We start from the raw sequence: 27,202 nt of genomic DNA, 5'->3' as shown, positions 1-27,202 counted from the left end.
GCCTCACTACTTAGATCCATCCCATCTTGGTAGATACTTTCCAGAGCCAATAATAATGTTTGCAATAATTTTAAGACAACAGCCACAGATCGTTTATGAGAAAGCCTGCAGATTTTCCCAGATTGGACTCATTTGAACTTTAACATGTTCAGTCCTTTTGGACTCTTGCTGAAAAAAAAAAGCATAATGAAGAAATTAAATTTATGTCTTTTAAAATGTCTTTTTAAGATTCTTCAGCTCGTACTAGTGCTATTTGGAATAGATTGTCTCTGCAGTGTGTATAGGAGAGATTAGGGTTACACTTTTCTCTGACCAAAGCTTGTACTCCACTGTCTTCCAGAGAAGTTTGCAACTTCATCAAATGCACAAGCAGCCATCTCTTTGGGGTTCAATCTACAAGCATTTAACTCTTCTAAGATGTGGGTTGTCACAGATGCAGCTGATGTGTCTTCAATAACCTGAACATCTAGAAATGCATCTACTGGCCTATGACTGACATCAAGATAATGTACACAATGACTTAATACTTGACGGCCATTTACATTGGTGCATTCCTGGGCCACATATGCAAATTTTCTGAATGTGGTGAGAGAGTTCTTCACTTTTTAAACTGTTGAGTCTTTCACTGTCACATCACATGCTTCTAACCAGTCAGTTAAGTTTCTTGCAGAAAGATAGTGAGCATTTGCGGGTCTTGGTCAGAACCAGTGTCCAACTTCAGGATTAACAAATAACAATGCACTTAACATTGACCTCCAGTTTGTAGTGTGTGGTATCTCTTGCCTAAATAGAAAGTATGATGTGACAGACATGTTTGTCTGTATAAACTGTGTTGTGTTTCTAGCATTCTTAACAGCCTCATTAAGTACTTCTAAAATTGGCTTTGACAGTGACTGGCTTATAAAGTTTTCTGCATGTCGATGCTGTCCAAAGGCTTGGTATTTTGCAGCCTTTTCACCTAGGTTGTCAGCACTGGTTTGCTGATCTGTCTGGCAAACCAAGCTCTTCCACTTTTATTATATAAATCCATGATATGCCCACATCATGAATACTGCGTGCAGTTCTGGTTGCCCCATCTCAAAAAAGATATATTGGAGTTGGAAAAGGTACACAGAGAAGGGCAACTAAAATGATTAGGGGTATAAAACAACTTCAATATGAGGAAAGAGTTGAAAGACTGGGACTTTTCAGCTTGGAAAAGAGACGACAAAGAGGGAATATTATAGAGGTGTAAAAAGTGAATAAGGAAGTGTTATTTACCCCTTCAGATAGCACAAGAAGTAGGAGTCACCCAATGAAATTAATAGGCAGCAAGTTTAAAACAAACAAAAGGAAATACTTTTTCACACAGCACACAATACACAGTCAAGCTGTGGAACTCGTTGCCAGAGGATGTTGTGAAGGCCAAAACTATAACATGGTTCAAAAAAGATCTAGATAAGTTCCTGGAGGATAGGTTCATTAATGGCTATTAGCAGGATGGGCAGGAATGCAATACTCTGAGAGTCCATAGCTTTTGTTCACCAGAAGCTTGGGGTGGACGACAGGGGATGGATCACTCAATAATTTCCCTATCCTTTTCATTCCCTTTGAAGTGCCTGGCATTGGCTACTGTCAGAAGACAGGATACTGGGCTAGATGGACCTTTGGTCTGACTCAGTATGGCCATTCTTATGTTCTTATGTAAAAAGTAATTATAATATAATAAAAATGTTTAGTACAGAAACTCCCCAAAATAATGGCCTCTCAAGGTAGTGACAATGTGAGATAATGACTTTGGCAAATAATGCATTTTAAAAAACTTGACCCACTAGGAATGTATATTTACATAAGTTTCCTAGTCACAAATCTAGCATTCTGGAACAAAGTCACTAAAGCATAGTCCAGCAATGAAATGTTCCTTTAATATGCCTTCTCCCTCCACCCCACCTCACTCATAGTTGGTGTCCTGGGTCAGTGAAGACCCAGAGTTCAGAGGTGCTTTCACATGAGTTCACCTCCCACCCTGGCAGGGTGGGGAGATGAAGGCACCTTGCTCGTTTCTCCAGCCGCTTGCTCTGGCCACTGTTTGTCATGCCACCGTTCACTCCACTGCTCCGTCACCGATGGCCCTGTGCCATCACCTTCTGCTGCCACCTGCCACTGTGTCCTTGGTAAGTCAGTCTTTTGAGGTTTTATCCAGCTCTCAGTGATTTCAGCTCTCAATGAGGGAACCTCACTGCTAGTGCAGGCTTGACAAGGTCTTCCACAGAAACGCTGTCACACAGCAGGTCTAAGCACAGACCTGATTATCAGTAATTTCAACTCTAGTGGTCACTTCAAAAACAAAAGACTCTCTATGGAGCCTAATAATCTCCGTCTTTAAACAAGGGATTGGGGCAGGTTAAATAGTGCCTGTGACTCTTAGGCAGAGCCCACACCACCAAGAAAAACACTTGTCCCCACCCTCTCTCTCTCTCTCCACCATCCAAAACCCTTGCGTAGTGAGTGCAGTTCAGTCAAGCATGACCAATGCTTAATTTGTAATGAAAGAGGTGCCAGGGCTCAAGCAAGGATTTTACTTTCATTACTGATGTGGCAAGCCCAGAGGTCCTGGGGCTATGAACACCAAGTCTAGATGTGCCAGGGCTCGGCTTGGCACAAATTAAGCACCAAATGTGACCCCCTCAACCAGTACAGGCTAAGTAAACAGTTCTGCTGCCCTTTACTCATACAGTAACAACATTTCATTACCCCTGCATTCAGTACTAAAGTGATTTGTAACCCAACACCAGCAAAAACTGATCTCTTGGGCAACCCATCTCTGTCTGGTGGATACCAAGGCGGAGTAGGTGAGTTCATCTAAATACAGTCTGGTCCTGAAGCCTCTCCCTCCTCCCCCTGGCTCATTACTTGCTGTCAGGGAAGAGCTCATTCAGACCTTGCTTACAAATTATAACTTGACATTATTAGGTTGGCCAACATCACCAAAATGAATGCACTGACTTTGTCATAAAAACAACTGCTGTGTGAGGAAGCTAGTCTTTGTTCATACTTTTCAAACCTATTATGCTTTTTTAAGAACAAGTATTTTATCATACACTGTACATGCTTTTAAAGTGCATGTTAATGTTTCAATTTCAATTCAGATTTCCAATCAATGACTAAATTGGCAACACTGTAAATGTAGCTAGTTGAGTGCTAGGAGGCTGTTGGGGAAATTCAGGGGCGGTATAGGGAAATCCCTGTTTCCCCCTCTATTTATCAATATCCATTTTACACTGTGTTTAACACTGTCCCCCGAGCGTGGCTCTGTTGTGAACCGAGCAGCATCATTATGTCCCTGGACCTACAAGAAATTATGTTGGCAGTTCAGAGATCATCTTTCTCCCCAAAGTGCTTTGTTATCTTTGCTGAGAGACCAACTTGTAACGCTCTGAAATTCACTCTGAATTAATCATTTAGTGAATTTCATCCTTCGCCTCTGGTCCGTAAATCAGTCACCATCTTCTCAAAATGATTTATTCTGAATTTGAAGTTTGAGCTAATTTGACTGGACACCAGTCACACGATATGTCTTGGTTTCCTGATTGGATAAACATAACTCTCAGACTTAGGTTTCTGGTGTAAATATTCACAATTATTCACATCCTGCAAACATACTACACTATGTGGTTAAAATGCACTGTGGCAGTAAACACTATTATTAGGATTGTGGTTCTCAAACCTGCTCCCTTTCTCAGCACATACAGCGAAGGCAGTCAGAGGCAAAAAATGCCTTTTGTTTCAGAAAGGAAATGACACTTTAAAAAAAAATCCTAGGAAATGCAGATCTCATTGTTTGGGGGCAGGAGGGAATTCCATTTTTTTCAGATGAAAGGGCTTTTAATGAAGGGAAATGCCATCTGTGCCAAATCCTGACAGAGAAATTAAAGAAAACCTAACACATGACAGGGAATAAGAAGCTAAGGATAAAGTGTGTTTAAAAGGAAAGGGAAATGGATGGCTGAGAGGAATGGGAATGGGAAATGGAGACTTTCACCTCTAGGTCAGTCACTTGAATCTGAGTCACTAGTGACTTAACATCCTCACCATCTGCAGAAAGCTGTGCACAAGTGCAGCTGTGTGGCCTAGCAAAAAGCACCCTGGATAAAGATGTGGGAGACCTGGGTTCTAGTCTTAGCACCATCCCTAGTTTGTTGGGTCAGTTCTTCTCTTGGCATTGCAGAGTCCCTACTGGTAAAATGGAGATATTGGTACCAAGCTTCTCTGTGAAGCACTTTGAGATCTGCTGATGGGGAAGCTAGGTATGATTGTTATTTATTTACTGGGTTACCTGGGATGTGATCAGAGGCGGATTAAGATTTCCAGGGGTCCTGGGCCAGAGCAGATGGGGGGCCCCTTTCTGCCTGTGGCCCTGCCCACTGCCCCTTCCCTGGGGCGTGCCCCTGTTCCACCCAGGGTCCCTCCATCCCAACCCCACAACCTCTTTTGCTCATTTTTCACCCCCACACTGCAGCGCCAAGACTGGAGGAGCTCTGTCCCTGCGCCTTGACCTGGGGCAAAGCAGGAAGTGAAAGCTCCTCCAGTCTCAGGGCTGTAGCAGGGGTCCCAGTGTTGGGTCTTCCCTCCCCCAACCCCCACACCACTTCTGCAGGGGACCAGGGTTGGGGCCTGGGGTTTCTCCTGCCCTGCCTGTCCAGTGTTTCTGCTGGCAAGCAGGGTTGGGCAAGGAGGCTTCCCCTGCCACCCCACGTCTTCTGCCTGGAATGGGTGGGGATGCTGGGGCTTTCCTCATCCCGAGGCTTCTGCAGGGGATGGGATCAGGGGCTGCTGGGGGGTGCTACTGGATGTGATAGATGGAGGTAAGGGGTCTTAGCTCAGCTCCTAGTAGGCAACAGCCACAACAGAGGATGTGCCTTTGATGGCAGCATCAGCATAATGGCCAAGGACTGAAGCAGCCCCTCACTCCTAGGGTCGGTGCCTCCGGGAAAGGCATGAGGCATACACTAGGACAGTGTGTGGGAAGCTGGCAATGCTGTACTTGCTCTGTAGCTAAGATGAGTGCATCATTCTAGGGTGGTGATTATAAGTGCTATTTATTAGTTGTATTACGGTAACACCTGCAAAGCTGATCCCTGTCCCAAAGCACTTGCATGCAGTGTAACGAGAGACAGTGGGTGGACACAGCAAACAGGTGGGGTGTGCACAAGGCACCAGAGAGATGATTATGAACACAGATCACAGCACACCAGTTGCCTCCCACTGGTGTGCTGCCACCACTGCTTATGGTACTTATCATATTGCCTGTCGGGTACTGTTCACCGGGGCCGAATGCACACCTATACAAAGTGGAGTGTGAACACTCAGGTCTGTGAGACTCAGGTACTATCATTTCTACATATATAGGATGGCAACATTTGAGGAAGAACAGGTGTAAAAATAATGGAGTCTCAAAGAAGAAGTGCCCAAATCAAGCTAAAGTATATGGATTCTAATGTGGTGACCCCAGCCCTACACAGACGCCTACTCTATCCAGACATTTAAAAGTAGTGGGGGGATTTTATAGTTTGTGAGATAACCTCACATATTGCTCTCACCTCCCCTAGTGGAACCCCATTAACTTCACTGGGGTTGCACTAGTGTCACTGGGAGCAGAATTTGACCTTTATTTTTTTCCTCTAGAGACAGACTGAAGGTGCACACTTTGGATCTGGTTTATGAACTCTTCCAAGTTTGTGGATTTCAATGTGGGTTCTGGCTTGGCCCAGTATAAAGCTAGAGGCCATTTTCAAGAGTTGGATTTGGATGTGGATTCTGAGTGCCTTGGTGACAGCAGACCAGGGGGGTTCAGTTCAGGCCCAGGAGTTATTTCCCCCTTTATTTGAAGAAACAAATAAAACAGCTTGATAGTGATTGCCTGCCTAGATGTGTAGGAATATCATTGTTCCTTTGCTCAGAGTGCACCCCATGCACTTGGGTTTGGCTGTGCCCCTACTGTCACTGGTTATTGTTTAAGAGGGAAAAATATGCTTGGAAAAGTAGACTAAGGCCTTGTCTACTCTACCAAGTTTTGTCGACAAAAGTGATGTTGACACATAAAAATTGGCATAATAAAAATCAGAATGTCATGTTCACACTTGCTCCCTCTGTCAGCAGAGCGCGTCCACAGTTGGGGCATTATCATCAACAGTGTGAGCAATGCACTGTGGGCACTCATTCCACAGTCCAGCTCGACACCTTGTGTTGTGGGAAGCTGGAGTGGTTCGCGGCACATCTTGGAACCAGGCTCAATGTCCCATGCTGCATTGCTTTCTGTCCCAGCACTCCATGGGCTTCTGGCTTTCTTTTGCGGCATTTTTGAATTGCTCTTCTTTGCTGTGCACTCCGGCATTTTTTTATGAAGGGATGGATCCCACCCTGCTCTCCTATGCTCTGTTAACTGTCATGAAGCTAGCAGTGCAGTTAATCGCAAAGTTCCTAACTGAAGAAGACTACCAGTTGCCTGACATTTTGTGTGATCTGGATAAGAGCAACCTTAGATTGCTTTTGGCATTCACAGAGCAGGTGCATAGGATGGACCGTCACTTTTGGGTTTGGGAAACAAGCACAGAATGGTGGGATTGTATCCACATGCAGGTGTGGGATGGTGAGCAGTGGCTACAGAACTTTCAGATGCGGAAAGCCACCTTCCTGGAACTGTGGTGGAGCTCACCCCAGCACTGTGGTTCAAGGACACCAGAATGAGAGCTGGTGTAGAAACACATGGTGATTGCTGCGTGGAAGCTGGTGACTCCAGACTGCTACTGGTCGGTCACAAATCAATTTGGAGTTGGGAAGTAGACCATTGAGGCTGCGTTAATGCAAGTGTGCAGGGCAATTAATCACATCCTGCTATGAAGGACTGTGACTCTGGGAAATGTGCATGAAATAGTGGATGGCTTTGCCGAAATGGGTTTCCCTAACTGTGGAGGGGTGATAGATGGCACACATATTCCAATTTTGGCACCAGATCACCTTGCGACTGAGTACATCAATAGGAAGGGGTACTTCTCCATGGTGTTGCAGGAGCTTGTGGATGACCCATGGGTGTTTTACTAACATCAACGTGGGATAGTCCGGGAAGGTGCACACATCTTCAGTAACACTGGCCTGTATAGAAAGCTACAAGTGGGGACTTTCTTTCCAAACCAGAAGATTTCAGTGGGTGATGTTGAAATGCCCATAGTGATCCTGGGAGACCCTGCATACCCCTTACAGCCATGGCTCATGAAACCTTACATGGGAAACCTGGACAGCAGTAAGGAGTGGTTCAACAACAGGCTGAGTAGGTGCCAGATGACAGTGGAATGTGCCTTTGGCAGATTAAAGGCATGCTGGTGATGCCTTTAAGGCAGGTGAGACCTCAATGAGGATAATAATCCCATGGTCATAGTCACGTGTTGTTATGTTGCATAATCTTTGTGAAGCTAAGGATGAAAGGTTTGCTCAGGGGTGGAGGGTTGAGGCAGACAGCTTGACCACTGATTTTGAGCAGCCAGATACCAGGGCTATTAGAGGAGCCCAGAAGGGGGCAATTTGAATCAGGGAGGCTTTAAGACACCACTTTGAAAATGAGAAACAATAACGTATATCTCTGTGATTGGTGCTGCAATGTTATATTACATGTAGTTTTCCTAAGAAGTAATGGTGACATTTGGAGCCTTACATTCCAGTAAGCAAATTATTTAACTGCCTGTATATGTATTGGTAGGAAACAAATAAAGATGAATTACTATTCAAAAACTTTGCTTTTGTTGCACAAGAAACAATACACACAGAGATGCTTGGTAGGTAAGGAGGTACCAGGAAGGGCAGACTTTCAGAGCTGTGTGTAGGTCCAGTTATTATTCTGAAAGTTGTCCAAAGGGGTGGACTGAAGGGGAAACTGAGAATTCCCAGAAAGTGGAAAGGACTGTGCAGGCTGAGGTGGGCGGGGGTTTGGAAAAGAGTTCTGAATATGGGTGGCCGGTGACCTGGCTGCCTGGGGAGGCTAACCCTCGCCCCCTCCCCTTGTGCCTGAGGCCCCACCACTTCCCTTATTCCTCTCCCACAGAACCCCAAATCACCCCCACCACAGCCCCCCAGGCTCAGCACCAGATGGCCAAGGGCATGGGGGCAAGGCCTCAGCCTCAGTGCACTGCAGCCTTAACACCCACAGCCCCTGGGCAGTGCAGCCACCGCACCCCTAGCCCTGGTGCTCAGGCAGCCAGTCAGTGACGTTGCCATGCCCCCAGCTCCAGTGCTCAGGCAGCCAGCACCGGAGTGCTGGGCAGGCAGGACGGCCTAGCACCAGCCACCCTGGCAGCCCCGCGTCCGTGCAGGAGGCACACTGGTGTGGGGGTGGGGCCACGGTAGGCTGTTTGGGAAGGCAAAGCCTCCCCTTGACTACAGTACCGATTGCCCATGGTTCCGAATGTGCTGCAGGGGAGGGTGGGCATGGATCTGCTCAGTCTGCAGGATTACTAAGGACTTCAGTATGTGTGTTTGCTCCTCCATTACTTTAATCATCTGCTCAGTAGCATTCTGAAACTCCTGATTTTCTTTTCTGTCCTGCTTTTCAGCTTCCCATCACTCCTTGCGTTCCCTTTTCTTTGCATTGGAGAAGTGTAATACCTCCCAGAACATGTCTTCTTTGCTCCATCTTGGGAGCTTTCTTATCTAGTGGAGACACTCTGCTGGTGTGTGTGGGGTGTTCCTGAAGGCCACATCTGCTGAAGCACAGGGGACGATGCACAGAAGTGGGATTGTTAAATTCACACACAGCATTGAAACACTTCAGAAAAATACACCTTTTGCAACATAAGAATCACTTTGTCACTGACGCTTGGCAGAAATATATCTCTGCGAACCTGCAAAGCATGGTGAGTGGAGGTGGCGGGGGAGGGGGCGTTCCACATGGGGAAAAGAGTGCTATGAAAGAGTTGTGGTGCAGCCGACTAGGGGAAAAAAATCTAAAATTCTCCCACACTTGTCCACAGGAGGGGGTCATTCTAGCAGACATCTCACTGCTAAGGGTAAGCAGGGAAGCGAGGGTACATCTACTACATATTTGTGGCTTCCACCCTGTTCCCTATGCTGCTTGCCTGTGTACGCTTTGGTCCCTGCATGGGAAATTTTCCTACTATGGGGTGAAGAACAAAGCAGCTCTGCCAGGGAACCTGTGGCAGAGGATTGCCGAGTACCTCCAGGAAACTTTCCTGGAGATCACTCCGGAGTATTCCCGTGAGACCTTGGTGTGCATCAACACCCCGTTCCACCGTACTGATTAGCTACACTGGGGAATGTCCAGCGCACAGAAACACAGACAGCCTCTACATTTCTACACCCTAAATCCACCTCCACTCTACACAAACCACAGCCACTTACCAGGTGTCTCCTCTCCTGCTTCTTGCTCGCTGGAGAGCAACTGCTGAGACTGGCTAGACACCTCTGGAGTGTTGAACAGTTCCTGGCTGCCTGCCCCACTGGACAACCCCCGCCCCCACCAAGAGCTCCACATCGTCGTCTGAACTCCATTTTTTCATCAATTCTTCATCTTCTGGGTTAGGTGCTCTTTCCACCACCTCCAGCCTGCCAAAGTATCCATGGGGCTCTTGGTAATGGAGGTGAGGTTGCCACCAAGGATAGTGTCCAGCTCCTTGTAGAATTGGCAAGTCTTAGGTGAAGCACTGTAGTGATGGTTTGCCTCCCTCACCTGCCTCAGCTCCTTTATCTTCATTCTGCACTGCAGCGTGTCTCGATCATAGCCCTTTTCACACAAGCCTTGAGAAATCTGCCCGTAGGTATCAAAATTTCTATGGCTCAAGCACAGCTGGGACTGCACAGTCTCCTTTCCCCAAATAATGAGCAGATCCAGCAGCTCCATAGTGATTCAAGCGGGAGAGTGTTTGATTCAATAACCTGCCATGGTCACCTGGGAAGATGCTATGAGATTTCTCCATGAATTTTAAAAATTCCCAAGACTTCTAAGGGGGAGGAGTGGATGGTTGTTTACCTGGCTACAGGGCAGTGGTGTTCAAACTGCTGACCAGAGTGGTCACGATGAACATTGTGGGATACCTCCTGAGGCCAATTAAAGCGATAAAATCAAGCGTGGTATCTACACTGGCACTTTGTCAACAAAAATTTAGAGGAAAAAGCCTTATGTCTTTTGTTGGGGTGGTTTTATTTTGTCGCCAAAACAGGCCATTTTTTCCACCAAAAGTCACCTTGCAGTGTGTACATATTCACTGTTTTGCTGGCAAAACTGCCTTTTGTCAACAAAACTTTGTTATATAGACAAGGCCTAATGGAGGGAGAAGCCTTGAAGCTGGAGTTGTAATGAGGATCTCTACCTTGAAAAGTCTTAACCTCATCTTCCAGGGGTTTACAAACTGACAGCCCGCAGGTAGGTATCCTACTTAATTATTTGAAATGGACAGCAAGGGGTAAAGTGCTAGTGAATCACCTGAGAGGTATCTGTTCCTTTCACTGCAGTTTGCACAGAGTCTGTAATGCATAATATCTTCAATTATTAACTAATCAACCCTCATAATAGCCTTGGGAGGTAGGCAGGTAAGTATCTTGACTTTAGCAAAGCTTTTGATATGGTCTCCCACAATAGTCTTGCCAGCAAGTTAAAGAAGTATGGATTGGATGAATGGACTATAAGGTGGATACAAAGCTGGCTAGATTGTCGGGCTCAACAGGTAGTGATCAACGGCCCAGTGTCTAGTTGGTAGCTGGTATCAAGTGGAGTGCCCCAGGGGGATTGCACCCTCAGCAAGTTCGCAGATGACACTAAGCTCTGGGGTGAGGTAGATATACTGGAGAGTAGGGATAGGGTCCAGAGTGACCTAGACAAATTGGAGGATTGGGCCAAAAGAAATCTGATGAGGTTCAACAAGGACAAGTGCAGAATCCTGCATTTAGGATGGAAGAATCCCATGCACCACTATAGGCTGGGTAGCGGCTGGCTAAGCAGCAGTTCTGCAGAAAAGGATCTGGGGATTACAGTGGATGAGAAGCTAGATATGAGTCAGCAGTTTGCTCTTGTTGCCAAGATAGCCAACGGCATATTGGGCTGTATTAATAGGACCATTGCCAGCAGATCAAGGGAAGTGATTATTTCCCTCTATTCGGCACTGGTGAGGCCACACCTGGAGTATTGTGTCCAGTTTTGGTCCTCCCACTACAGAAGGGATGTGGACAAATTGGAGATAGTCTCCTGGAGGGCAACAAAAATGATTAGGTGGCTGGGGCACATGATTTACGAGGAGAGACTGAGGGAACTGGGGTTATTTAGTCTGCAGAAGAGAAGAGTGAGGGAGTTTTGATAGCAGCCTACAACTACCTGAAGGGGGAGTTCCAAAGAGGATGGAGCTCGGCTGTTTTCAGTGGTAGCAGATGACAGAACAAGAAGCAATGGTCTCAGGTTGCAGTGGGGGAGGTCTAGATTGGATATTAGGAAACACTATTTCACTAGAAGGGTGGTGAAGTACTGGAATGGGTTACCTAGGGAGGTGGTGGAATCTCCATCCTTAGAGGTATTTAAGGCCCAACTTGACAAAGCCCTGGCTGGGATTATTTAGTTGGTGTTAGTCCTGCTTTGAGAAGGGGGTTGGACTAGATCAGTGGTCCCCAACCTTTTTGTCTGGCGGGCGCCAGACGAAGGACCATGGCGGTGGTGGAGCATCTGCTGAAATGCCACCGAATTTCTGTGGCATTTTGACTGTGACGCCTCTCGATGACGTCGCTTGTCGGTGGCATTTTGGCGGATGCTCCACCACCGGCCAGGACGTGGGCTCATTCAGATGCCCCCACGGGCACCATGGAGCCCGCAGGCACTGCTTTGGGGATCCCTGGACTAGATGATGTCCTGAGGTCTCTTCCAACCCTAATATTCTATGATTCTATCATTACCCCCATTAATTTTGCAGAGGCAGACATTTCAGGGAGTTGCCCACGGTCATATATATCCATAGCAGACACAGTATCAGAACTCAGGAGTTCATATTTCCTAGCACCATGCTTTACTCACTAGACCATACTGCCCCTGGCACAAGTTATGCAGAGACAATACTTGGGTAGGGTCTCTCCAAGGAATGTCATCACTGCAAGAAGTGGCATCAGTAACTAAGCAGGTACAGACAATATTCTATCATCATTGGTTGGATTCTCTCTAGCAGTGTTGAACCAATGCCACAGCCTCCTGGTAAAAGGCTGTGTGTGTCTGGCAACACCATATCTTAGATGGGATCTGAAACCAAGACCTTGCCCCATTCTGTCCCAGAGGTGCATTGTTACAGAGGTAGGTGAATGATCCATCTTCTCTACTTTACTTTGGAGTCTTAGTGGGCCAGATGATCATGTAGTGTTAACTACCACACACCATTGACTTCAGTAGAATGATGTTAATTTACACCAGCTGAAGATCTGGCCCATGCTAATATTCAAACATATGAGCTGTGATTGTACCACTCTTGTGTTTATTGCTTAAAAGCTCTGAGAAGCAGAAAAGTCTGTGTGGCTCTCCACTCTTTTGGCAAAATAGAGTGGCTCCTTCGAAGGATGAGGTTTTCAGGCGCAGAACCATTAAGTGAAAATGAAAAAGAAATTGTTTCTCCAGAAAGGAGAAACAGGATGATCTTGTGGTTGAGGTGCTAGCCTGGGATGCATGAGAGTTGGGGTAAATTCCTGCCTCTGCCTGAAGGGATTTCCTGTGGGACCTTGAGCATGTTACTGAAGCTATGTACACACTATAGCTTGCGGTGGTATACGTTAAGTCACTCAGGGGTGTGAATAAGCCACCTTCATGAGCATCGTAAGTTACACAGACCTAAGCACTGGTGTAGACAGTGCTATGTTAGCAGAGAGCTTCTCCCACTGACATAGCTACTGCCGCTCGTGGGGGCTGAAGTATTTAAGTAAACAGAAGAGCTCTCTCTCTTCAGTGTAGAACATCTGCACTAGCAGCGCTGCAGCTGCGCCGCTGTAAGTTCTGTCCTGTAGCCATAGCCTGAGTCTCTGTCTTGCATCTGTAAAATGGGGATAGCATCCTCCTAGCTGTGAGGGAGATTGAACGAAAATCCATTTGAGATTTTGAGGTGCTCAGGCTCAGCTTCTATGGTGACAGGAGCCCCATAAGCACCTGAGATGGTCAGATTTCATCTTCTGTATTTGTTCATTTGCTTCTGCCACCACCAGCCTGTCCACACTACACAGTGTTTTTAGAGCCATCTAGCATTATGAATCAGCACATCTGCAGCAACTCTGGTATCAAGGGAGATCTCAGTTTATTATGGCACTTCCCCATTTCCGACAAAGGGAAACAAGGGACTCTCCAGTGAAGCAAATGCATGGCCCGATTAACAGAAGCCTATTGGAAAGGAATGTTATTGTCCATAATAACTCTTTCTCCCTGGTGGAAAGATGATGGCTGCATAATTTGTTCTTAAAAATAAAACCCAGCACTGACTTTCCTCTCTTCCTGATTCTGACTTGGTTTTTATGTTGGGGTTTAATGTGCCATTCGGCATAGTGCTGCCATCAGTTATGCCCACTATCCTTTTATTCCACATGCGATAATGGTGCAATGTCTTCGGGTCAGTAAAGAGGAGGTTGTGGTTGAGAAGGTGGCACACTTCCGATGCAGCAGTGAATCAACCTTTCCCCAGCTCAGTGATGTGACGCACTCTGTTGTTGGAAGTGCTTTTATTTGAGTGACATATAAAACTTAGTTCCTGATCCCTTGTGGTCAGTTACATTCTTGGAGTATTTGTGACAAGAGTAAGGGTGTTAGCCCAGCTCAAGCAGCTCCCTGCTAAGTTTCCCCTGGAGTTTCAATAGGATATGGCATTCCTCTTGTCCTAAATCACTTTGTAGTGTTGCTGTACATTGCTGCATAGGTGCCAGGCTCCATCCCAGAACTAGCTGCATTTCAGCGGCAAGTGAGCGAGGGCAGGGACAAGTGGCAAAGCCTCCATTGCCTTCAGTGGGTATAGGTTCAGTTCCTTAGTTGGTAATACCAGCATCTTCAGCGAGGACTAGAGTTAAGTACCCAATTCCTCCTCGATGTCAATGGGATTGGACCCCATACTCTCTTAAACACCACTGAAAATCTCAGGTTGAAGTGACCGAAACTGCTACTATATATACAATATCGGATGATGTTATTAAACTGGAGCAGGGAATCCTGATGGATACTTTACAGCAAATGGAAGGCACATCAGTAAAACTGAAAAAAGTTCTTGTAATATCCAGCTTGGCCTTATTGAGGCCCAGTGACTCTATTAGCAGGGAAAGCTGGAGCGATGGGGCAAAGCAAGAGGGGGAATGAATGAGAGCAGGGTGCTGAGATGGGATCTCTGGGTTATTCTGAGACGTGTCTACTGAACTCTCCTCCTTCTAGCTGTAGTTTTTTTGTTCCCTTCCTCTCTAGTGAAGAACCATCACATCATCAGGAAAAGGAGTCTGACATGGCTGATGGTTTGTGAAAAAAGGAAGGAAGAGAGTACGGGGAATGGAAGGAAATGAAACAGGATGTATAATGTCAGGAGTATATATGTGTGGAGTAGGGTATTGTAGCCCCTCCCTACGCTGTGTTACAATGACCTAAACATTGTATTTCAATGAGTGATGGCCCCAAGAGGCAAGGTTCAGTGACAGATGTAGGATCTGGGCTTTTGCAGAGTTCACCAGGGGTTGGACCCGGGGCTTTAGTTTGCATCCATCTTGGATTGAAATGGGCATTTTGGGTTGTAAAACGTTAGCTGGAAAGACACAGAAGAAATGGGTGTTCAGATCCTCCGCTGGTGCAAGTCAGCCCGGCTCCCATGAAAGCTATGTGGATTTATACCAGCGGGGGCCTGATGCAGAGGGGAAGTGAAAAGTGAGTGAATTCTAGACTGTGACAAACATTTCATTTTCTCCTCCAGACACTGTTTGCTATAGCTATCACTGTTTACTATTGGTATTGTATCACGAGGAGCCCCAGTCATGGCCCAAGGTCCCATTGTGCTTGGCTCTGTACAAACACAGAATAAAAGATAGTCCCTGCAGCAAAGAGCTGACAATCTTAGTGACCTTTTCATTACACACTTGGGACCTGACTGTCTTCTCACTTACAGTGGTGCAAATCTGGAGAAAAGTGAGAGGAGAACCAGGGCCTAAATGTCATTGACTGGCATTAAGAGGTATTGTTCCCACTGTAAAATAATGACTGGTATCAAAGGCAAATTTCCTTTGAGTTTGCCAGTTGCCAAAGGTCATTTATCAAGGACACTGTGATACCCCAACACTGATTAGGGAAGCTATCTGTGATGTGTGGTCCTGTGCAGTGTATGTGGAAGTATCACAACCTGACCCCATGTCTGGGAACAATGTCCCTCACTTCCAAGGGGAAAGTTGTGGGGCTCTGATCTGAAGGTGCTCTTTGTGTGGCACTGGATGCATGAACCATCCAGTTTTCTGGCTTTCCCTTACCCTGTCCCCTCATGTAGGAGGAGATTATATCTTCTCTTCCACAGCCTGAGGGCCATCATACCGATGAAAAGTCCCCTAAGGCAGTGACCTATTCCCACTTGCTCAAAGATCCCTCCTTCTATTTCTATCTGGATCCTTCTGAGTATCCTCCAAGGGTTAATACTTCTGTCTATGATTGGAGAGGTTGGAAACTTCCCTAGCAGGGCCGGCTCCAGGCACCAACTGAGCAAGCTAATGCTTGGGGTGGCAGATTCTAAGGGGCGGCATTCCGTCCAATCCTACTGTGGCACGGCTGCCTTTTTTTTTTTTTTTCTGGTTCGCTGCTCCGGCTGCCGTGGTGGTTTTTTTTTTCTTTTGTTTTGCCAATGACTTTCAGTGTGGCACTGTTGGAGGTGGCGTGCAGAGAAGGGGAGCACCCTGCTGGGAGCGGGCTGCGTGCTCCATCTGCCCCAGCTGGTGCCAGGTCTGCAGCAAGCCCGGCAGCCCATATCCTTCCCTCCCCGTCACCTGCTGACTTTCAATTCACCTGCAGGTGGGAGTGGCACGGCGGGAGGGGCTGAGTGGCGAGCGTCCCAGCTGAAGGAAGCCCTGGCCACCTCCCTTCTCTATCCCCCCACCCACTTCCTTCCCCTCCACTAGCTGGGGCATGCACTGCGCTGCCCGAGGCATGTCTGCAGCGCAGGGAGTCCCACTAGCCAGAGTGCAGCCACCGCCTGCCCAGAGGCTCACCAATGCAGCCAGGGGAGGCAGCCATGACCCGCCAAGTAAGTGGCACTGAAAGTTTATACCCTGTTTTTTTTCTGGCTCGCTGCTCCGGCCTCCCTGCACCCTGGTTTTTTTTTTTTTTTTTTTGTGCTTGGGGCGACAAAAAGCCAGAGCAGGCCCTGCTCATGCTTCAGAGCAGTGCCCAGAGAAGATATAAAAGGATTTAAAGTTAGGATCCCCTATGTCAACAAATGGGTTTAACTGAATGTAAGGGAGCCTAAACTGGCGTAGGGTTCTTCAGTATATTTCCTAGCATTTGGACCGGTCTATTTTGAAATTACTCCTGAGATGGGTTTCCAGCATGGCCCTCCGGAGACAGTTCCACAGTCCAATAAATCCTGCTGCTAGGATGTTCTCACTCTATGAAACATTCTCCATGAAAGCAAAGCTTCTTCATATATATGCAAACACTGGTGGTCAAGTCTGGTCCCATGTCATTTCTCTTTAAATGAACTACTCTCATTCCTGGAGAGAACTTCATACCTAAACCATACAGAGAGAAGCAAGCACCCAAAGTACATGGTTCATTTTCCAAGTCACTGCCTGTTACTATGGCTATCCACACTGCCACCCAAATGGCTTGCATATTATTCATTTTAACCCAAAATACATGTGAGCGGCCAGAAGAACCAGATTTCATCATGCTCATTCCTGCTTTTATGGCGTGACAAAGATGGAGGTGAATAGGAGGAAAAATTCTGAGTTTAAGTTAATGAAGATCTTAGCTTAAATTACTTGGGCTCATCATCATTTGCATGTGTATAATCACTAAGGGGTTATCTGATTACAAGCGTTTTTTTCACAACTGTCAGGTAAGTCCTATACCCACATGAAAAATTCAGCATTTGGGAACATTATGTGCAATTATGACTCTCCCTGAAGGATATTGTGTCCATAAAACACAAGACTGCTGATGTAGCAGGGCTATAAGAGGCTTGCTTATAGACTCTAGGTACACAGACCTGTGCTGCCCCTAATACTGTGTGACTGTAGTGAGCCTTTGCGTTGCATACTAATAACCTGTTTTTGTGGTATGAGACATTTTCTCTATGCATATAAAAGAATTTGCTGGGAAAAGTCTCTCTCACTCACACATATTATTGGAACTTACTCTCAGGCACCTGAAGTTTATCTAATGCCTGCATAAGCCATGAATGTAACAAGCAGCTGTGAAGTATCAGAGGGGTAGCCGTGTTAGTCTGGATCTGTAAAAGCAGCAAAGAATCCTGTGGCACCTAACAGGACGCTTTGGAGCATGAGCTTTCATGGGTGAATAGCCACTTCATCAGATGCATGTAGTGGAAATTTCCAGGGGCAGGTATATATATGCAGGCAAGCTAGAGATAATGAGGTAGTTCAATCAGGGAGGATGAGGCCCTGATCTAGCAGTTGAGGTGTGAAAACCAAGGGAGGAGAAACTGGTTTTGTAATTGGCAAGCCATTCACAGTCTTTGTTTAATCCTGAGCTGATGGTGTCAAATTTGCAGATGAACTGAAGCTCAGCAGTTTCTCTTTGAAGTCTGGTCCTGAAGTTTTTTTGCTGCAGTATGGCCACCTTAAGGTCTGCTATAGTGTGGCCAGGGAGGTTGAAGTGTTCTCCTATAGGTTTTTGTATATTGCCATTCCTAATATCTGATTTGTGTCCATTTATCCTTTTCTGTAGTGACTGTCCAGTTTGGCCGATGTACATAGCAGAGGGGCATTGCTGGCATATGATGCCGTATATTACATTGGTGGACGTGCAGGTGAATGAACTGGTGATGGTGTGGCTGATCTGGTTAGGTCCTGTGATGGTGTCGCTGGTGTAGATATGTGGGCAGAGTAGGCATTGAGGTTTGTTGCATGGATTGGTTCCTGAGCTAGAGTTACTATGGTGCGGTGTGCAGTTGCTGGTGAGACACATTCTGAAGCTGTAACTTCCAAAATAAGTGTTGCCCACTATTGATATGTTTTGAAAGAGGGTAAGGAGACGATTTGCCATTGCTTCCCACAGTGGAAGCTTTATGGAGCAGACTGAATTTTGCAATTCTTTGTGACTGTCAGCTTGTTTGTGTTTTAGCAGGCAAGAAGAACTCACCATCCAAGGGCAAGGTAGTGCTGACCAACATGAAGATACTGAGCAACGAAGAGAGTCAAACCCAGGGGTTGACAGGAGAGCCACCTGCAGCCATGAACTTTCCAGAGGAATCCAGGCTTCCCAAAGTCGACATCCCATTAGAATGCCAGGGAAATCTGGGCACAAGAGACACTTCTTCAAAACCAGACTATGTGGCCACCCTGTCTGACCTCAGCACCTTAGAATCCAAGTGCCAGCTTCACAGATTCTCCAAATTTGAATCAGAGGATTCTGGGGTTGAATTGCCAAGTGGAGCCAATTCTCCATCTACACCAACGGGCTCAGAGAAGAGCTTTGTACTTCACACCAGAGACTCGTCTTGTGACTCTGGAGTGCTCAGCACCTCTTCTTCTCCAGGAATTGACCACATCATAATGAGAAAGTGTAAAGACATCAGAGAAACCAGCCAGTGTGCTTCAGATAGTGAAAAGCAAGTTGAATATTACAGCCAGGCAGCAGATGTGGTGCAGATCCCTACAGCTTCCCTGGAAGATTTCAGTGACTGTCAGGAGGGAGAAAGTCCTAATAAACTTTTTGGCCAAAGTGAAGGACAATATTTTGAAGAGAAACCCAGGAAAGAGATAGACCTTTCCATTAAAGAAACTGCTCCAACTGCTGCCCACATTGAAGAGCAAAGGCCAATCACCAACCGTTACAAAGAGACCTTTGGGAGGATGCAAGAACTTCAGCTCCATGGACATCAGCTCAAAAAGTATCCCACGAGCGACAGCCTGGATGAGTACATGGATGAGTGCTGTCGATTAAGTGAGGTAAGAAACCAGACATGCAAATTGGAATGCTACACGGGGGATTTTCAAATTAGAATCATAGAATATCAGGGTTGGAAGGGACCTCAGGAGGTCATCCAGTCCAACCCCCTGCTCAAAGCAGGACCAATCCCCAACTAAATCATCCCAGCCAGGGCTTTGTCAAGCTTGACCTTAAAAACCTCTAGGGAAGGAGATTTCACCACCTCCCAAGGTAACCCATTCCAGAGTAATCAAAATTAGTCTAAGCTGCATAGGTAAAAATCCCATTAAGTTCAATGGGAGCAGAGTTAGGCCAACTGTGAGTGCTTTGGAAACCCCCACTCTGAAGTATTATGGTCTGCAGAAAACTGTAGTTGATTTTACAGGACTGTAATTTACATGAAGTGACATTTTTGAGGAGCTTATGAGCATAAGGGCCAGAGCCTCAGCTGGTGAAAATCAGAGTGAATAGCGCTAGGCCAATTTACACCAGCTAAGGCTTTGGCTCAGAGAGTCTTGCACTGAAGGGTGGAGTTGCTGCTGTTATTAAACACACAGACACACACATTTTGAAGGGGTGGTGGAGTGGTGAGCATGCTAGCCCATCTCATGGTATAGAACCACCTGGGATACTATGGGGTGGAGGTCACAGGCCTAGAAATTGATAATACAGTGCAACTTCAGGGCCTGGTCATCTCTGTTACTGGAAACAGTGGCTCCTTTGTATAGTGAGTGAACGTGGACTAAATGCATGAGAGGAACACTGCAGAGCTGCTTGCATTCACACTTTAAGACAAAGATCCCATTTTAACTAGCGAATATCACGCAAGAGCAGCAGAACCTCAGTGCTCTGAGATCAGCAGGTGGAAGGTGCTGCATATGCATGGAACAGCGGTTGGCAACCTTTCAGAAGTGATGTGCTGAGTTTTCATTTATTCACTCTAATTTAAGGTTTTGCATGCCGGTAATACATTTTAACCTTTTTAGAAGGTCTCTTTTTATAAGTCTGTAATATAAAACTAAACTATTGTTGTATGTAAAGTAAATAAGGTTTTTAAAATGTTTAAGAAGCTTCATTTAAAATTAAATTAAAATGCAGAGCCCCCTGGACCAGTGGTCTGGACCTGGGCAGTGTGAGTGCCACTGAAAATCAGCTCACGTGCTGCCTTTGGCATGCCTGCCATAGGTTGCCTACCCCTGACATAGAGCATTCTCCTCCTCGAAAGCTTGGCCAGTTTCATGGACTTATTTGCTTCTCCATCACAGCATAGAATGTGCACCTGCTGAGTCTGAAATGCAGCTAGAAAAGTGTTTCAGTCACTGAGAACAAGATGACTTTTTGTGCAGCTGCTCTTTGTTGGCAAGAGTTTGCTCTAGTGCTTTGCTTCAAGTGCTGACAGACTATTGACTTGCTACTTTGTGCATCTGCTTTCAAGATCCAGCAATGAGAAAATATAATCAAGTAATTAATTCTTGAGAGAGAGAGACCAAAGTGTACTGTGATCAAAAGGAAGGAGCTATATGGCCTTGTCAAATAATAATCCTGCAAACACATCGAGCATGCTGAAAGATGCACAGTGGAGAAACTCTTCTACTGATGACTTTCTTGCTCCCAACAGCTCATCTATTATGCCTAGTCTACACTACGTAGTTAGCTTGATATACGCTGCCTTGTGCCAACCTAGCCATGGAAGTGTCTTCGCTTGAATTTGGCTCTTGCTGACTTAAGTGCCTCTCTACGCTGATTTAGTAATACCACCTCCCTGAGCAGCGTAGAATCACAGATGATGTAGTTAGGTCAACGCAGTGTCAGTGTGGACACTGCATTTTGTACGTCAACTTGTTACTAGCCTTCAGGAGCCATCCCACAATGTCCCACATTCAGGGCTGGCTCCAAGCACCTGCTTGCTGCACTGGTGCCTGAGGCAGCCAACGCAAAGGGGCGGCATGTCTGGGTCTTTGGTGGCAATTCGGCAGTGGATCCCTTGGTCCCTCTCAGAGGGAAGGACCTGCCACCAAATTGCCGCTGAAGAATGAAGCGGTGGCGGTAGAGCTGCTGTCGAAATGCCACCGATTGCGGCTTTTTTTTTTTTTCCGCTGCTGAGGGCGGCAAAAATGCTGGAGCTGGCCCCACCCACATTAACAATACAATCAATAAAAGCGTTCCTGGTGAGGACATGCACCACCAACACAAGAAGCCAAAAAGTGTGCACACACAAGAGATTTAATAACTGCAGTGGTTGTCTACTGCTGTAAGTTAGGTAGACAATTTTATAATGTAGACATGGCCTTAGACAAGCACCAGAACAGTGCTAAGGCCTGCCACTTGCCTAATTCTCATTGATTCTAGTGAGAGTTGGATCTCTAAATCCCTTTGAGATCTGGGTTTAGGCACCTATGCCAAGATTTTCAAGTGTGACTAGTGGTTCTGGGTGCTTCCATTTTTGGGGGGTGCAACTTGAGACACTAAAGGGACCTGTATCAGAGGGGTAGCCCTGTTAGTCTGGATCTGTAAAAGCAGCAAAGGGTCCTGTGGCACCTTATAGACTAACAGACGTTTTGGAGCATGAGCTTTCGTGAATAATACCCACCTGCATCTGACGAAGTGGGTATTCACTCACGAAAGCTCATGCTCCAAAACGTCTGTTAGTCTATAAGGTGCCACAGGACCCTTTCCTGCTTTTAAAGGGACCTGAGATTTCAGAGAGTGCTGTGAACTCAGTCTATCAAAATCCAGCCCCATGAGGTGTCTCATGTTGGGCACCCTACATCGCTAATCAATTTGCAGGGATCTTAGTCTTTAAACTTAGATTGTGAGGTCTTTGGGGCAGTCGTCTCATGATATGTGCGCACAGAACCTAGCACAATGGGGCATCTAATAAACAGACTGCATTTAAAATGAAAGGTAATGATGGATCAAGGCCTTAGCCTACACCTGCATTTTCCCCACCACTTAGGTCAGGGGTCCCCAATGTGGATGATGCAGCTTGTCGGCAGCACTCCAGCGGTGACACCTATTGACATTGCCGCTTGTTGGCGGAATTTCGGCAGATGCTTGTCCGCTGCCACGGTCCTCCGTGGCTCGTCGTCTGGTGTCTGCCAGATGAAGAATGTTGGGGACCACTGACTTAGGTGCTGTATACATACATAGTAAACATGTTTTATTTGGAACTCTCCTAAAGATATTGTCTGTTGACCGCTAAGATCTGTACTCAAACCTTACAGCTATCGTCTGTCTCCATAATGAGCCAGACAGTCCTGAACACTGAGGAAGTTCATAACAGACTGACTGAAAGGATCCAGCTATGTTCATGGCATGCTTGCAGAGAAGTCAGATAAAAATGTCAAATACTCCTGTTGGACGGTTGCACTGTAACACTACTTTATTTTTTAGAATCCAGAACCATAACACACACTAATCAAAAGCAGAGACACAAAGCTGGATACTTCCTGAGGCAGAGAAGCACAGCTCTCCCCACCTTATTCTAAGCTGACTGCCTGCTTGCTTCAGCTGCGTAGCCTGCAGGTAGACCAGGAAACAGCCCCAGACCCCTGCCCGCTCTTAAAGTGACAACTTGCAATTCCAGCAGTCCTCAGTACAAGACAGATTCCCCTCTTTGATGTACACAGAATACATGCTATGTGGTAGGACTGAACAGCCCCTTGCTCCCTTCTCTCACAAGGCACCAATATAAAAACACATTAAGCAATATTGTCTAAAGTAACAGAGGCCTACTAGTTGGGTGCATCTTTCAAAAGGGGCTGGCACAGGCCAACTCTGGGCACGGAGCTTAGGGGTGACTACAAGAGCAGGAGAGTTCTGCAAAAACTGGAGTGGTGACCCCATCTGACAACCACATTAACTGTTTGAAAAGTACTTTAAATCCTTTGTGAAATGGAGCCTCAGTTTCCCACTAAAGGGAACATTGACATAAACCCAAGAGTAAATTCTAAAGAGGCTTAAGAGGAAATGAAACCGTCTCTGTGGTTTGTTCTTCTTTTTCAATATCCTCACTGGCTGAATGGTGAAGCTCTAAGTCAATGCCTAGAAGCTAATTTTTTGTAGCTGTACGAATGCAGCAGTGATTTATGCTAGAAGAGGGTACAGGGCATATTAATGGAGCAGATAAATACTGCAGCGTGTCAAGAACAGCAGCTACTAGAACTAGAATGATGCAAGATAAAGACTGTCCAGTATGTTAGGCCATAAGGCAGATTTTGTGCAACAAATGGAGGATGGATTGAAAACCTTTTAAAAGCCATGGCCCAGATGTTCAGCTGCTGTAAGTAATGTACTCCCACTGAAGATTGTATTTACACCAACTGAGCCTGTGGCTTCTGACCTCTGTTTTGTTGATCAAGGTGCCCTGGATACAACATGGAGCTCAGGATCTAAACTCCATTCTAGATCCAGACTGACCCAAGTGTCCTTTAAATGCCATCTCCTGGTTAGAAAGATACCTCCAGTGGCTGTTCCAGTGTATCCTGATCTGCTTGACTAGCCTGGCAAAGTGAGCCCCCTATTGTTGGGTCAATTCTAAATAGAATGAGGGGGTTGGTTTGGTTCTTCTATTTCATGCTGGTGAAAAGTGCCAGGATGACAGTCCTGCACCTCCATGTAGCCACAGGACAAGCATAGTCTGGGTAGCAGCAACCCAAGCGTACTCTCTTCTGCAAACTTTCCTTGGAGGGACCACCTCAGTCTCCGTGGCCTGTTCATTCAGCTACTGCAACTGCTAACATAGGGGGTAGCTGTGGTGGTGGTGGTAGTGTTTGTGACGTGGACACTTGTCCACTGAGAAGTGAGCTACAAGCCATCAAACAGCCATATCAGATGGTGATGAATTTTGAGTTTGTCTGGATTCATCTCATCAACTCAAGCTGATTACAGTGTTACCAATCCCCTGAGTCAACCCAGTCCCTTAGAATATTTCTCTTTAGACACTGGTATGGTACAGCAAGAAGGAGAAAGCCACAGGAGGCCATCAAAGTCCAGTACCACTTCCATAGCATGTGTGTGCCATGCAGAGGAAGCTGCAAGCTATCAGTGAGCACGGCTGTTCCTGGAAAGCAACGTAAAATACAGGGTGGGGAAGATTAGAAAAGTACAGAATGATTCCTCTGCTTCCTGTTATTCAGGAGTCTTAACAAAGCCGTCAGCTTCCACTGACAAGTGTTTTCCACTCAGCCTATGACATCACTAATTGAGTATTCCAAGCCCAGGATGTGCTGTTTGCAATAACATTCCAGGGCTGTTGAAATGTTGCCTTGCACATTCTTTGGGATCCTGGAGCTCTGTGGGTAAAAGAGCCACACTCCATAGAAAGAGTGAGCTGAGCAAGGAGCAGAGGAGAATCAAAGCCTGTAGTAAGAGCGCAGCCTCCAAACTAATCCTGCCTGAGAGTAGGAGGGGCGGGGAGTGGCAATATATGTCAAAGAAAATGTAGAAGCAAATGAAGTAAAAATCTTAAGTGAATCCACATGTTCCATAGAATCTCTATGGATAGAAATTTCGTGCTCTAATGAGAATATAATATTAGGGATCTATTATCGACCACTTGACCAGGACAGTGATAGTTACGATGAAATGCTAAGGGAAATCATAGAGGCTATCAAAATTAAGAACTCAAATAATAGTGGGGGATTTCAATTATCCCCATATTGACTGGGAACATTTCATTTCAGGATGAAATGCAGAGATAAAATTTCTTGATACTTTAAATGACTGCTTCATGGAGCAGCTGGTATGGGAACCCACAAGGGGAAAGGCAACTCTAGATTTAATCCTGAGTGGAGCGCAGGAGCTGGTCCAAGAGGTAACTATAACAGGACCACTTAGAAATAGTGATCATAATACAATAGCATTCAACATCCCTGTGGTGGGAAGAACATCTCAACAGCCCAACACTGTGGCATTTAATTTCAAAAGGGGGAACTATGCAAAAATGAGGGGGCTAGTTAAACTGAAGTTAAAAGGTACAGTGACTAAAGTGAAATCCCTGCAAGCTGCATGGGCGCTTTTTAAAGACACCATAATAGAGGCCCAACTTCAATGTATACCCCAAATTAAGAAACAGTAAAAGAACTAAAGAAGAGCCACCATGGCTTAACAACCATGTAAAAGAAGTAGTGAGAGATAAAAAGACTTCCTTTAAAAAGTGGAAGTCAAATCCTAGTGAGGCAAATAGAAAGGAGCATAAACACTGCCAAATTAAGTGCAAGAGTGTAATAAGAAAAGCCAAAGAGGAGTTTGAAGAAGCCAAAAACTCCAAAGGTAATAACAAAATGTTTTTTAAGTACATCAGAAGCAGGAAGCCTGCTAAACAACCAGTGGGGCCCCTGCATGATCGAGATATAAAAGGAGCGCTTAAAGACAATAAAGTCGTTGCGAAGAAACTAAATGGATTCTTTGCTTCAGTCTTCACGGCTGAGGATGTTAGGGAGATTCCCAAACCTGAGCTGGCTCTTGTAGGTGACAAATCTGAGGAACTGTCACAAGATTAAAGTGTCACTAGAGGAGGTTTTGGAATTAATTGATAAACTCAACATTAACAGATCACCAGGACCAGATGGCATTCACCCAAGCATTTTGAAAGAACTCAGATGTGAAGTTGTGGAACTATTAGCTAAGATTTGTAACTTGTCCTTTAAATCAGTTTCTGTACCCAATGACTGGAAGTTAGCTAATGTAATGCCAATATTTAAAAAGGGCTCTAGAGATGATCCCGGCAATTACAGACTGGTAAGTCTAACATTGGTACGGGGCAAATTGGTCGAAACAATAGTTAAGAATAAAATTGTCACACACATAGAAAAACGAACTGCGAGCAATAGTCAACATGGTTTCTGTAAAGGGAAATTGTGTCTTACTAATCTATTAGAGTTCTTTGAAGGGGTCAACAAACATGTGGACAAGGGGGATCCAGTGGATGTAGTGTACTTAGATTTCCAGAAGGCCTTTGACAAGGTCCCTCACCAAAGGCTCTTACGTAAATTAAGCTGTCATGGGATAAAATGGAAGGTCCTTTCATGGATTGAGAACTGGTTAAAAGACAGGGAACAAAGGGTAGGAATTAATAGCAAATTCTCAGAATGGAGAGGGGTAACTAGTGGTGTTCCCTAAGGGTCAGTCCTCGGACCAATCCTATTCAACTTATTCATAAGTGATCTGGAGAAAGGGGTAAACAGTGAGGTGGCAACATTTGCAGATGATACCAAACTGCTCAAGATTGTTAAGACCAAAGCAGACTGAAGAACTTCAAAAAGATCTCACAAAACTAAGTGATTGGGCAACAAAATGGTAAACGAAATTTAATGTGGATAAATGTAAAGTAATGCACATTAGAAAAAATAACCCCAACTATACATACAATATGATGGGGGCTAATTTAGCTACAACGAGTCAGGAGAAAGATCTTGGAGTCATCGTGGATAGTTCTCTGAAGATGTCCACTCAGTGTGCAGAGGTGGTCAAAAAAGCAAACAGGATGTTAGGAATCATTAAAAAGGGGATAGAGAATAAGACAGAGAATATATTATTGCCCTTATATAAATCAAAGGTACGCCCACATCTCGAATACTGCGTACAGATGTGGTCTCCTCATCTCAAAAAAGATATACTGGCATTAGAAAAGGTTCAGAAAAGGGCAACTAAAATTATTAGGGGTTTGGAGAGGGTCCCATTTGAGGAAAGATTAAAGAGGCTAGGACTCTTCAGCCTGGAAAAGAAGAGACTAAGGAGGGATATGATAGAGGTATATAAAATCATGAATGATGTGGAGAAAGTGGATAAGGCAAAGTTATTTACTTATTCCCATAATACAAGAACTAGGTGTCACCAAATGAAATTAATAGGCAACAGGTTTAAAACAAATAAAAGGAAGTTCTTCTTCATGCAGTGCACAGTCAACTTGCGGAACACCTTACCTGAGGAGGTTGTGAAGGCTAGGACTATAAGAGCATTTAAAAGGGAACTGGATAAATTCATGGTGGTTAAGTCCATAAATGGCTAATAGCCAGGATGGATAAGGAATGGTGTCCCTAGCCTCTGTTTGTCAGAGGATGGAGATGGATGGCAGGAGAGAGATCA

At 45.6% G+C, this 27,202-nt stretch overlaps 1 protein-coding gene across 3 annotated transcripts in view; it reads left to right on the top strand.

Annotated features, from left to right (window-relative positions):
• LOC127054187 (uncharacterized) overlaps positions 1-27,202 on the top strand; it is a 75,446-nt gene that overhangs the window by 12,192 nt on the left and 36,052 nt on the right. For 2 of the 3 annotated variants that reach the window (XM_050960181.1, XM_050960179.1), the window contains exon 2: positions 18,308-19,134. In XM_050960181.1, the coding sequence (XP_050816138.1) occupies positions 18,308-19,134 (827 nt within the window). The remainder of the gene's footprint in view (positions 1-18,307; positions 19,135-27,202) is intronic. The other variant, XM_050960182.1, reaches the window with a different exon arrangement.

Source organism: Gopherus flavomarginatus, chromosome 6 (genome assembly GCF_025201925.1).
Source record: "Gopherus flavomarginatus isolate rGopFla2 chromosome 6, rGopFla2.mat.asm, whole genome shotgun sequence".
NCBI lineage: Eukaryota > Metazoa > Chordata > Testudines > Testudinidae > Gopherus > Gopherus flavomarginatus.
Note: the sequence above shows the minus strand (reverse complement) of the source record. Positions and strands in the feature narration are given on the sequence as shown.